This window comes from Triticum aestivum, chromosome 7A, assembly GCF_018294505.1.
Source record: "Triticum aestivum cultivar Chinese Spring chromosome 7A, IWGSC CS RefSeq v2.1, whole genome shotgun sequence".
Classification (NCBI taxonomy): Eukaryota; Viridiplantae; Streptophyta; class Magnoliopsida; order Poales; family Poaceae; genus Triticum; species Triticum aestivum.
Window position 1 is genome coordinate 34,546,672 of NC_057812.1, and position 13,287 is coordinate 34,559,958.

Here is a 13,287-nt window from a genome sequence, read left to right on the forward strand (position 1 = left end):
CGGTAATGCACATCACTTAAGCCTTGCAAGCATTGCAACTAAATGAGTTAGTTGCGGGATGATGTATTACAGAACGAGTAAAGAGACTTGCCGGCAACGAGATTGAACTAGGTATTGGAATACCGACGATCGAATCTCGGGCAAGTAACATACCGATGACAAAGGGAACAACGTATGTTGTTATGCGGTCTGACCGATAAAGATCTTCGTAGAATATGTAGGAGCCAATATGGGCATCCAGGTCCCGCTATTGGTTATTGACCGGAGACGTGTCTCGGTCATGTCTACATTGTTCTCGAACCGGTAGGGTCCGCACGCTTAAGGTTACGATGACAGTTATATTATGAGTTTATGCATTTTGATGTACCGAAGGTTGTTCGGAGTCTCGGATGTGATCACGGACATGACGAGGAGTCTCGAAATGGTCGAGACATAAAGATTGATATATTGGAAGCCTATGTTTGGATATCGGAAGTGTTCCGGGTGAAATCGGGATTTTACCGGAGTACCGGGAGGTTACCGGAACCCCCCGGGAGCTATATGGGCCTTAGTGGGCTTTAGTGGAAAAGACAAGGGGCAGCCCAAGATGGGCCGCGCGCCTCCCCCCTCCCCTAGTCCTATTAGGACAAGGAGAGGTGACCGGCCCCCCCTCTCTCTTTTCCCCCTCCGCGAATCCTATTCCAACTAGGATTGGGGGGGGGGGAATCCTACTCCCAGAGGGAGTAGGACTCTCCTGGCGCGCCCCCCTTGGCCGGCCAGCCTCCCCCCCTTTTGGTCCTTTATATACTGAGGCAGAGGCACCCTAGAACACACAAGTTGATCCACGTGATCTATTCCTTAGCCGTGTGCGGTGCCCCCAGCCACCATAGTCCTCGATAATACTGTAGCGGAGTTTAGGTGAAGCCCTGCTGCTGTAGTGCATCAAGATCGTCACCACGCCGTCGTGCTGACGGAACTCTTCCCCGACACTTTGCTGGATCGGAGTCCGAGGATCGTCATCGAGTTGAACGTGTGCTAGAACTCGGAGGTGCCGTAGTTTCAGTGCTTGATCGGTCGGATCGTGAAGACGTACGACTACATCAACCAAACGCTTCTGTTGTCGATCTACTAGGTATGTAGATCATACTCCCCCTCTCGTTGCTATGCATCACCATGATCTTGCATGTGCGTAGGAAATTTTTTGAAATTACTACGTTCCCCAACAAACACAACACATGCCATCATTATTTCCAACATACTCTTTGTGCACTTTAATTATCTTCGGCAAAAAATGTTTTTGGCACCACAGTGGTTTCTTGTTTTATTGTATCTTGTGTTTGCAGTTGCTCCCGGTGGTCGGTGCTCCTGTCTGATTTTAATAAGAGCCACGGATGTTTGCATTTGAATTCCATTATGATCATTCATATTATATATTGATGCTCTCTGGGCCTATAACCATTAATGCCTTCTAGTTATGTTCTATTTTGTCACTCAGGGCATATGCAAGTACTTTCTTTTAGTTTTTACTTGCAACAAATATCGATTTGTAACTAAGTGGCCAGATATTTCGTCTTATGTCCTGTACTTTGTGCCAATTTCTGACAATTCTTAGAGGTCTACCAGGCTCCTCATAAAAGCCAACATGCTCAAGTAAGTTGCTCTCATATACTGATTTTATCTGCCGCTATTGTGCCGATTTATTTATGTGAACTGACTTCTATAACTTACTCAACATTTTGTAGGAATGATGGAGCACCTTGGTATAAAGAAGCATGAGGAGGTATTAGTCGCCGATGAAGAATTATATCCATTCAAACAATGATGGCGCCCCTCGATTGAAGATTAATAAAGAATATATTTTCTAGTTTTTCCATTTCCAAATTAGATATGAGAAGTACATTGGTCATGTAAGGAGTGTTTTTGACTCAAATGTCTTAAATGCCGTTTTAATTCCAGATTTGTATGTCGGAATTTTGTTAGTTGATCTTACTTTTACTAATAAAAGAGGCTATGACCCTTTCAATATTGAGATTCTTTTGCTTCCTAATTAATGCGGATAACATTTAAGCGTTGGATGCTACTAAGGATTCTATAGGTGGTTGAATGGAAATGATATAAAATTATTAGCGATGACAAAAGTGCTCGCTAATACTATAATTGTGGTTGTTATTGCTTAGGGATGACGACCACACACTATCTCGTCGTTATAAGAATAACGACCGGAAAATTAGTTTTAACGATGGAGCCTACTACGACCAGCATATTGTGGTCGTTATTGACCTTTAGCGACAACAATGCGACTTTTAACGACCACATATACGGTCGTTAAAAACCTTTTTCCTAGTAGTGTACCCCCCTAGGGCACCCCCTCCACCCTCGTGGCCCCCCTGACGTACTTCTTCCGCCTATATATCTTCATATACCCTAAAAACATCCGGGAGCACAATAGATCGGGAGTTCCGCCGTCAGAAGCCTCCGTAGCCACTGAAAGCCAATTTAGACCCGTTCCGGCACCCTGCCGGAGGGGGAATCCTTCTCCGGTGGCCATCTTCATCATCCCGGTGCTCTCCATGACAAGGAGGGAGTAGTTCTCCCTCGGGGCTGAGGGTATGTACCAGTAGCTATGCGTTTGATCTATCTCTCTCGTGTTCTTGAGGTGGTACAATCTTGATTTATCGCGAGCTTTGCTATTATAGTTGGATCTTATGATGTTTCTCCCCCTCTACTCTCTTGTAATGGATTGAGTTTCCCCTTTGAAGTTATCTTATCGGATTGAGTCTTTAAAGATTTGAGAACACTTGATGTATGTCTTGCCATGCGTATCTGTGGTGACAATGGGATACCACGTGATTCACTTGATGTATGTTTTGGTGATCAACTTGTGGGTTCCGCCCATGAACCTATGCATAGGGGTTGGCACCCGTTTTCGTCGTGATTCTCCGGTAGAAACTTTGGGGCACACTTTGAGCTCCTTTGTGTTGGTTGAATAGATGAATCTGAGATTGTGTGACGCATATCGTATAATCATATCCACGGATACTTGAGGTGACATTGGAGTATCTAGGTGACATTAGGGTTTTGGTTCATTTGTGTCTTAAGGTGTTATTCTAGTACGAACTCTAGGGTTGTTTGTGACACTTATAGGAATAGCCCAATGGATTGATTGGAAAGAATAACTTTGAGGTGGTTTCGTACCCTACCATAATCTTTTCGTTTGTTCTCCGCTATTAGTGACTTTGGAGTGACTCTTTGTTGCATGTTGAGGGATAATTATGTGATCCAATTATGTTATTATTGTTGAGGGAACTTACACTAGCGAAAGTATGAACCCTAAGCCTTGCAATACCGTTTATGCTCACTTTTATTATTAGTTACCTTGCTGTTTTTATAATTTTAGATTACAAAAACTGTTATCTACTATCCATATACCACGTGTATCATCATCTCTTCGCCGAACTAGTGCACCTATACAATTTACCATTGTATTGGGTGTGTTGGGGACACAAGAGACTCTTTGTTATTTGGTTGCAGGGTTGTTCGAGAGAGACCATCTTCATTCTATGCCTCATACGGATTGATAAACCTTAGGTCATCCACTTGAGAGAAATTTGCTACTGTCCTACAAACCTCTGCACTTGAAGGCTCAACAACGACTACAAGAAGAATGTTGTGTAGTAGACATCAAGCAGCCACAACAGGAAGCCAGCGATGATCTACAATTGTAGGTGAAGAATAGCATACAAAATTGTACGAGTACAAGAGATTTCATCCACTAATTATACCCATCCATGTCCCACCTATGCTTCTAAAAAGGCCATCACTTACTATGTAAGACAGAGGCCTCTCTACACTTTCGCGTATGAATCAAACAAGGGAACAAATGAGATACAAAATGAAGGATTACTTCCCACCTGTAGCCTTTTGGTTTCTCTTGCTCCTAATAGAAAAGGGGAAACGAAGTGCTGAGACAAATCTACGACCTGTGAAGCAGGAGAAAAAATAAAAATAAGAATAGATCTGCATCAGTTTGTGAAGGAAAAAAGCAAGGAATCCAATTTTATTAGCAAAATCAGATGGGATATAACTAGATGTGAACGAAACAAGGTGGGATTGGCAGGAAAATTTCCACGAATTCAAGATGGAAAGATGAAGAATAGGGATACCTTAGCTCCTGTTCGTGCGTGCCGCCATCTCTGCAGAACGAGGAGAAACTAGTGGGTCCAAGATTTGTTTGGAGGAAGAATGGCTCTGCTGCTAAATAGGGGTAATCAGGTAGGATTTTACCGCGCTTTCTCTAGAATTTTCGCACCTTTATCCCCTTCCGTCGCGGATGTGAGGAACAGCTCGTTGTCTTTTTTTTACGTCAATTCCCATTCCCACGCTGAATTACTAGGGTCCTCCAGGGAAGAGTCTGATGGGCGTTGGGCCTCCGAACTCCCTTTCCCCTGCCTCTCTTAGGCTTTGTATAATGGAAGATGCTTAGGGAGGTGCTTAAAAAAATAAACCGAATTTTTCTAAAGCACCGATGCCTATTTCTATAAGAGAGACGCTTAGTTAAGCGTCTATTCTATACAAATAAGCATCGGTGCTTAAGAAACGTCAGGTTTATTTCTCTAAACACCTCTCCTAAGCACCTCCCATTGTACAAGGCCTTAACTCCCATGTCCCTGACCCAATCAAGGGAAGTTAAGTCCCACGGGCCTCCAACTCCCATTCCCCATCTCCAACTTCCCCCAAACAAACATGCTGTTAGAGCCTTGGGTGTATAGCTGGCCAAACGGGCCGTGCTAACTGGGCCGGCCCGGTAGCACGCAGGAACGACACGGCCCAGGCACGGCACGACCTGAGCTAAACGGGCTAGGCCCGGCACGCGGCACGCCATGGGCCATGCCTGAGCCTGGAGGCTGGGCACGCGGGCCGGCACGGCACGGACCGTTTAATTTTTGTTCATATTTTTTATATATATGATCTAAATTACAGCCCAATAGGCCTAAAATATAGCCCAACAAGCTAAAAATCAGATGGACTAGCGTGCAAAACGTGCCACGGGCCGACCCGTTTAATAATCAGGCCGTGCCTGGGCCAGGGAGCCACGCCCGTGGGCCGGCACGGCACGGCCCAGCTATTAAACGTGCCACGGCGGGCCGTGCCGTGCCGGGCCGACCCGTTTGGCCAGGTCTGCTTGGGTGGAAGGAAGGAAGGCAGGCAGGCTGCACGGCGAGGGCCCCACACGGCATCGACCCCACCACCATCCACACCGTCCGTGCCCAATCAAGCGGCCAACACCCGCCACCAGCCACGTCACAACGTCTCCCTCTCGGCCCGAAGGAAATCGCGGCCCTCCCAAGCCGATCCGAGACACCGGAGACAATCCTCGACCGCGGCGGGGGCGGCGGCGGCGGCGCGACGCTGTCGGAGATGTACCAGAGCGCGCGGCGGCTGCTGCTGTCGGCCCGCGTCGAGCGGCTCGCCTCGGCGCCCGCCTCCTCCTCCTACCCCGGGAGGTGGCGCAGATCCAGGGCCTCTGCGTGCAGATGGACCGCCTGTGGCGCTCCATCCCCGCCAAGGGCCAGCGCGACCTCTGGAAGAGGTGAGGACACTCTTCCTCTCCTTCTTCTCACGGCCTTAACCCCATTTAGCTGCTCCGTCACGAGTTCCTTGTGTATGCCGCGCGAATCGGCGACGAGGCGGGGAGAGATCTCCAAGCGCCGATGAGTTCTTGGTCACAGCTCTAGCGTATGCATTCTGTCGTTACTGTGGTCTCCAAGGTGAAACCTTCTAGTTCGGCGGTTACCTGAGCAATCGATTTGGCGTTAATGGTGAGGATTGACGAGCTTGTGTAGTAATCTGTGCCATGTTTTCAACTTGTGTACTAGTACTTGGTAGGTAGGCCTCCATTGCTTTTCAGCAACTGTAAGTTCAATTAGGTTGTTCGATGTGCCAACTTGGTAGGCTTCAGTTATGCTATTGAGGAGGATATGGAAGTTAGGTTGTTCAATTATGCTTTGAGCAAGTGGAAATTTGGTTGTTCAGTATGCCTGTTTCAACTTATTTAGCTTGACCACTATCAGTTTTCTTGCCACTGAATCTGCCTGTTGTTGGTAGACAGGTCCATTGGCACTAGATTATTCATAACAAATAGTTCCTGTCGCAAAAAGAATTCTTTGCAAATTTTAGCTGCGCCCTTCTTGGTGGTGGTTCAGAGGGGCAAGACGCCAAGAATAGGCAATGATAAGCACTCATTGAACTACGAGCGCATGATATATACGAGGCAGAGTATTTTAATTGTATTTCATGTAGATACTTTTTAGCAATCTTCCATCGGCAAATTATAGGTACACTGTGTCTGATTAGGGATGCCAGTGCCAGAACCACCACGACCTCCACATAGACTTAACCAGGGTCATAGTGTTTTAATTCAAGTACCCACCATAAACAAGCAATAAATAACTTTGTGTATCATTGCACTTCATAATTTAGTCAGCAAGCAGGATTATTTTGATGTACGAACTTGATAGTTCAGATTGAAAACTAGCCTTTCTTCAGAGGAATTGGCATAACCAACATTTCATACAGAAAGTTATTATCTCATTTGTTGCTTCTAATCTAAGTTATTAGTAATTCTTGGTTAATTGATTTATCCATCCACCTTCTGGGTGCAGTAGAAATCCTACAGCCAGGTATTAGGTGTAATACATCTTGGAACCTTGATCTTGTCCTCAGCTTGTATCAAATAGTGTTACCTTAAAATACATGTGAGACGGAGTGCTTTTTACCTACATTGCTTTAATCTGTAGGAGATACACATTAGATTGGATTGTTTTCTTGCTCTTAAGATGGCATTTTCTCTAATTCCCTTCCTTTATAGCAAAGATTCAGTCACAGAAGTACTAAACTACTAAATACACATATTTTCTTCTAGTGTTATTCTTTCTCTGGAATTCACCAGCTTAGATCTGAAGGTCTTGTCACTCTATATGTGTGGTCAATATGGAATTTCAGGCCATGTGTCATGCTGAGATAGTTAGACGCCCATGCTAGGTTTATCCGTCCTCGAGGATGCTATATTTCCTTTTATCTGTTTTGTAGAAATGGAGTTCTGTATAAAAGTGATATTTGTGGCTCCTGGAGCAACTCTCGAGAATTGCTCTAGGATATGATTTCTGTTGTGAATTCTTTTCCTGTTGCATGTATAATTTCGACAGTGTGCACAATTGAAAGGAAGAGCTGAATAGGTTGCTGTTCCAAGTTTTTAACATTGTTTGATGTTGTCCTGGCAGAAAAGTGGAGCAGCTATCTGAAGAGGTTGATTCATTGAAGGAAACCCTCAACAAGCACTCGTTGCGGCAATGAAAGCGGATTCTGGAAGCCAAGGAAAGGGCGGAGCTATTTGAGAGAGAGAGCTGTGAGTAGTCTTGAAGCATGAGCAGTTGTGTTTCATGCAGGATAATTTCGTTGCAGCACTAATGAATTGAAAATTATGTTGCAGAATGGTGAGTCGTCACATGTCCTTCAAATATTTGACGACGAAGCCCAGGCAATGCAATCGGCCCGTAGCTCCTCTCGAATGCTTGACGAAGCCTTTGAGACAGGAGTGGCCATCCTCCACAAGTAGTCTGACCAGAGGGATCGTCTGAAGGTAAACGAAACAGTTCAACTTGCACAGCACCCTGCTGGCCTTTGTTGGCATGGTGAAAGAATGTGCCTGCCTGATAGTAGCAGAAGTAACATCTCCTTGCACTTGATTGCAGAGCGCGCAAAGGAAGGCTCTAGATGTCCTGAACACCGTTGGCCTATCAAACTCGGTCTTGAAGCTTATTGAGAAGCGGCACCGGGTCGACAAGCGGATCGCGTATGGCGGCATGATCATCACCGTCGTGCTGATGGTTGCGTTTTGGCGATGGACACACTAGTTTCAAATGTCCTCTAGAGGTGGGCACACTAGTGCATGAGGAATTAAGGAAGGGGGGTTGTTGTTCAGATTAAAGTTTGCTATCTCTGGTCCTTCCTTGTGTAGTAGGCACAACTCTGCTCGGTTACTGATCCATCTTCTTTGTATTACTACTATTATATACTGTGTGTATAGCGATTATGAAAAGATGTTGACAACCCTCAGATCAGATACAGTAGCCTGTTTTGTTGATATGACAATTTCTGTTGTAAAAAATGCAGTCGTGGACGTGCACATCTTGTGTGCTAATACTGCTGTTTATGACCTCTCTTTTAGTTTGCGCTTTTGCAGTTTTCTATTGGATAAATGGTGTTTCATATTGTGTTTTCAGAATTCTGTAACCTGTCTCCTTGAAGACCATGTACTCCATTAAATTCTTACTCTTTTTTTTTACCAAAACAAGCTAGATGAGTATGCTAGAAGAAACATGCAAACAGGGCAAATGATCATAATATTGCTAGTTAATCACCCTCAAGTTATTGCCGATGCAGCAGAGCATTTTTCTTCTTTTTTGTACATCTGTGTTTCTGCTTTTACATTTGGTATAATCCCCTGTCGATCTTACACCTCCTTGGTATAATCTTTTTTTTTTTAGTGAACCAACCTCTGGTTGAGATGGTTAGGTGGTGCTCGCATTTATCCTGGATTTATTTCAGGAATTCTGGCGATACGCTTTCAGTGGGAGGAGACGTTCCCGTCGACTACGAGGCGCCTACGGTGACTTCGTAAAGTCTCAAGATGATATGCCGACTCAGTCTCTCGGAGGTGCTCATAGGGGTAGGGTGTGCGTGTGTGCGTTCATAGGGGTGAGTGTATGCGCGTTTATATGAGCGCTTGCGTCTGTACTGTGTTCAAAAAAAAACATGATGTTTTTATTCATGTCCTGTTTGCTGCAAACATGTATGGCATTTTGGATCTCGGCCTCCATGGAGGCTGAATTTTCGTAAAATTCAAAATTCAAAAAATTCAGTTTCAAAAAAATCTGACGAGGATGAATAGTATCATGTGTTAAAAAGCCCTAGATTTTTTTTCACAGCCCTCATTTCATCTTATTTCGTCCTAAAATTTTACACGTGCATTGTGCCTTCATCTCTCTCTTTTTTTTCAGAATTTTTTGAAATGTAAAAAATATGAATTTTCAGGAATTTTGGATTTGGAGGCTCCACAAAGCTCGGCCTCCAAAAGCAATTTCTGGAGTAGGTTTATACTATATCTTTGGTTCAACTCCCTTGTAGTTTGAAGGCAATTTTGATATAGACTTCTGCCAATCAACCGTCTCATCATCTGCCGGTAGGCCACCATTTCTGCTCAAGCAGCATCAACTGCCGAAGATGTTGCCACCGTCGACCTTGCCTGTCGCCGGCGACGGCAGCAGGGGGAGGAGAAAAAAGCACAGGCAGTTGGACTTACGCTTACACAATGAATTGATTAACATAACAGGCATTGTTTCTTCTGCCATTTTAGGCCGACATTTCACAGTTGTGTAGCTTTGGAAACCGTAGGTGAAACAAACGATTTAACAAAATAGTACAGCCGAGTCACAGGGCAATCCAATCCAATAATCCACCTCTTCATGGGAAACTCAGTCCAATGATGAAGAAAAAAGAGGCAAACAAATCACACAATCCTCTCCAATTCCCTCGCGTAGCCGAGGGTCTGGTTGATGACCGGCGCTGCCGGGATCTCCTTGCAGGGCTGGGACTCCTTCGCCTTCTGGAACAAGACCCGGCCGTCCTTGACATCCCACTCGGGGTGCTCCTGTTGACAACACGACGGTACTTTACAACCCCATGGCCATAATAACTCACGTAATTCACACCAGGAGCACAAGGCATGTTAATTTACCTCTGCGATGTACTGTTGCAGTTCCTTGTCGGAGCTGAACTTAAACATCTGCTTCGCGTCGTTTATTGACAGGTAATCATATCCCTTCTCGCTGCACCCAGCTATCTCGTCTCTGCGGGTGCAGCAGATATCATCACAGTGATGCACAGCAGCACAAGGAGCTAACTGGAAGGGGTGGAGACAGAGACCGACTTACCTAACCGTTTTGACGAGAAGGTCCATGAAGTATATGTAGGTTTCATGCGGCGCGGTTTGTCGAGCGCTCAGCACGCGGTTGTATGCGCCCTCCATAAAGGACTGCTCGAGCTCAACCCCGTGCTTGATGTAAGCATTATCCAGCGCTTTGGCGGGAAGAAGCTCCAGCTCAGTGTGGAACTCCGCAATTCTATTCTGGACTAACAGCCTCAGAAGGTTAGCCCCCATGATTGGGTACTCCTCCGATGATGGAGGAATTATGCCGCTGCAGGCATCAGCATGAATTAGTACGATATATTACAAGCAGAAAATCCAACATGTTCCTAGGTAAAATAACCTTCAACAAGTCCAGACATTTTGTAACATGTTCTGGACTTGATAAACCAGGCATATAAAACTGAATAAGATGTGAAAACAATTCTGCTAAGATATTAGAAACACAAAACATTTGCCAGTCTGGCAAGGGCATCATGGGTCACCCGCAGGCCAGAAACCTGAGAGTTCGATACGAAACCCAATCTACATGTCTAACTTAACTGCGACTTGCAAACATAAATTCCCAACTCAGCCCCTGTTCCATATTCGACTACCCAACTGAACCAGCAAACTTGGCACAACATAACTCATGCAAGATTAACCCAAAAACTCATGCAAGACTAACACAAAAACCTATTTTGGTTCAACTCATTTGGCAACTTATTATGCCCAAAGAAAACCAATAATTTATACAGTACTTATTTGTTTTGACTTTACCAACTGAAAACCCAATGGATGATGAAGGAGAACAGGGAACAATACACGTATTAAATGACAGCCTACACAATGCATAGACAGAGAAAACAACTGCAAAGTGGTAAAAAAAAAGGAACTAACCATGTGTCCATGTAATAGGGCTTGAGCTGGCAGAAGTCCCTTTCAAATGCATCTTGGTCTTCCATTTTCACACTCAAAATAACTGCCTGCTCATAAATTTCCCCTGAAATGTTTCAGGTAGATTTAGTGGCTGCTCTATTAAGGATAACCACAAGACCAGAGCATATATTTCTAAATAGCTGGGCCATAACACTACAGACACACATTTTCCTTTTAGAAAAAAAACAGGGCATAGGTTACGATAATCAGACAGAAGGGTTGGGTTCATTCATGGCGACAGCATATGAACGATCAATTCATGAACTGCAACATAGTGATATCTGAATGACCGAATCTTATATCATCTAATACAAATATCCAATGCAGCATCAGAGGTCAAGTCGAAAAAGAGACCCGTTATTCTAGAGTCGACACTCTGACACTGACAAGCATCACTAGCGTCAGTTTTAACTCCTAAGATAGAACGAACATTCAAATCAAATCATCTATAAAAATTCATATATGGCTGCAACCATTCGGCTGAAACTCCTAAAGTAAAATTGCATGACCAAAACAAATCAGTGTTAGGCGTGCAAAGATCCCCCGCCACATCCTCGAGCTAGCTGCATCGAGCAACTAAACATACCAACTGTTACAGAAAGACCACACATGAATTGCCGGCTAACTAAACAAAGTTTCAGTTCAACGGCGCTGAACGAGTCATATCGCAACAATAATCAAACATGACTACAATCTCAGACGGCGTTACAAAAACAAGATAACCACATCACACATCAACCAAACACAGACCAACCTACACACAGAGTCAAAATCCCCTCACCGACACAATCTTCATCATATATATATATACCTACACACAGAATCAAAATCCCCTCACCAACACAATCTTCACATATACCTACATACACTACACACACCATAATAACATGGTGACCTACCAAGAAAAAAAATCGCACCCAGCGCACACATACGGAAAGCATCATTGCAACCACCTGACGACAATTGATAGAGAGAAAAAAAAAGTTGTCTTACTCGCAAGCTTGAGCTCCTCCACGGCGTTGGGCGTCTGCTGGAACAGCGGGGGAAGGCTGGGGAACTTGGTGAGGAGGACCTGCAAGAGGAGGAAGCTTCACCTGTCAATTCACCAGAAGATGGACCTCTCGCTCCCCGGCGAAACCACCGGCGCCGCCGACCCAACCAGAACTAAAACCTAGAAAAGATGCGAGCTTTCCGAACTGCCCGGCGGGAGGGGGGGAGAAGGGGGCGGGCGCACCTTGAGCTGCGAGAGGAGGGTCGAGCAGACGTCGAAATTGCTGGCCTTGAAGGCCGCCTTGAAGCGGTCGAACAGCTGCGTCACCTCCACCAGCTTCGGATCCATCGGCGGCGGCGGGGGGCGGCGGCGGAGCTGGAGCTTCGAGTCGAGTCGAGTCGCGGATTGGAGCCGAGGCTGAACGGGATCTCTCCTTCGGCGGGAGAGATCGAGGCGGGAGGGGATTAGGGTTCGAGTCTCCTCCAAGGCTCCAAGTACGAGATCGGGCGCCGCGGGGGAAGAGCTAGCGGCTGTGTACTGTATACTCCTCCTCTCGGGCTGTCCTACTCGGCTTCCTCCTCTTTCTTCTTTCTGTGGAAAAAAGAATAAAAAAGTAATAAATCAAAACGCTTTCTTAATTAAAAAAAAAGGGTTGTAGGAAACGCGAAAAACAATACGTAGACATGACATAATTTTTATATTTGCGAAAGTCCACTTTGCTTATTATTTACGAAATTTATTAACCCAACTAGTACGAACTAGACCTAGGTATGGGCAGCCCGTCCCGACGACCCAGCCCAAAAAATCTAGGCCGGGCTCAGACCTAGAAATTTGACCCATTGCGTATGTCAGGCCGGGCTCTGGCCTAGAAATTTGACCTGTTGCGTATGTCAGGTCGGGATCGAACCTGGAAAATATGTCAGTTTACACGGAGGCCCGGCCCGGCCCGGCTCGAAATTGATGTTTTTAGTTTCTTCGGCCGGGCTCGGGCCTACATATACGTTTTCTTGGCCGGGCCGGGCCAGGCTCGGGCTTAGACTTTGCAAGTCGTGCTTTGACAGGCCTGACCCGAAACCCGACCCAGCCTGAGGAATGCCAAAGGGCAATACTACGCGTCCGACCCGATGATAAACCAATTAGATCATCCGCCTCGGCAACCGTCAGATGCCGTCCAACACATCCGTCCAATCTTCTGACCTAGCCAATCAAGGACCTTTGCAACAGCTACTAGCATGCTGTTCTTATGGGCTTGCAACAAGGACCTTGTTTCAAAGGTCCACCGAGATAGCAGCTGGCTGAGATAGGCCACACCCTAGGCTAGAGCATAGCCGCCATGCCATGGCCCGAGCGTCTCGGCCATAGAACACCGTCACTTGCCGGAGTTGCTCCTCCTCCTCAGCATTAGCCCCGCGAG

At 45.7% G+C, this 13,287-nt stretch overlaps 1 protein-coding gene and 1 pseudogene across 1 annotated transcript; one reads left to right on the forward strand and one right to left on the reverse strand.

Moving 5' to 3' along the window:
* The first annotated feature begins 4,221 nt into the window (after positions 1 to 4,221).
* LOC123152905 (membrin-11-like) lies at positions 4,222 to 8,304 on the forward strand (annotated as a pseudogene).
* Positions 8,305 to 9,342: 1,038 nt separating this feature from the next.
* Positions 9,343 to 12,222, reverse strand: LOC123149387 (26S proteasome non-ATPase regulatory subunit 8 homolog A; the record flags this gene model as incomplete). The annotated part of the gene is given in 6 exon segments (XM_044569041.1): positions 9,343 to 9,688; positions 9,776 to 9,887; positions 9,972 to 10,235; positions 10,844 to 10,946; positions 11,876 to 11,954; positions 12,117 to 12,222. Coding segments are annotated over 6 exon segments (804 nt in total). The 3' UTR covers positions 9,343 to 9,547.
* Positions 12,223 to 13,287: the final 1,065 nt, after the last annotated feature.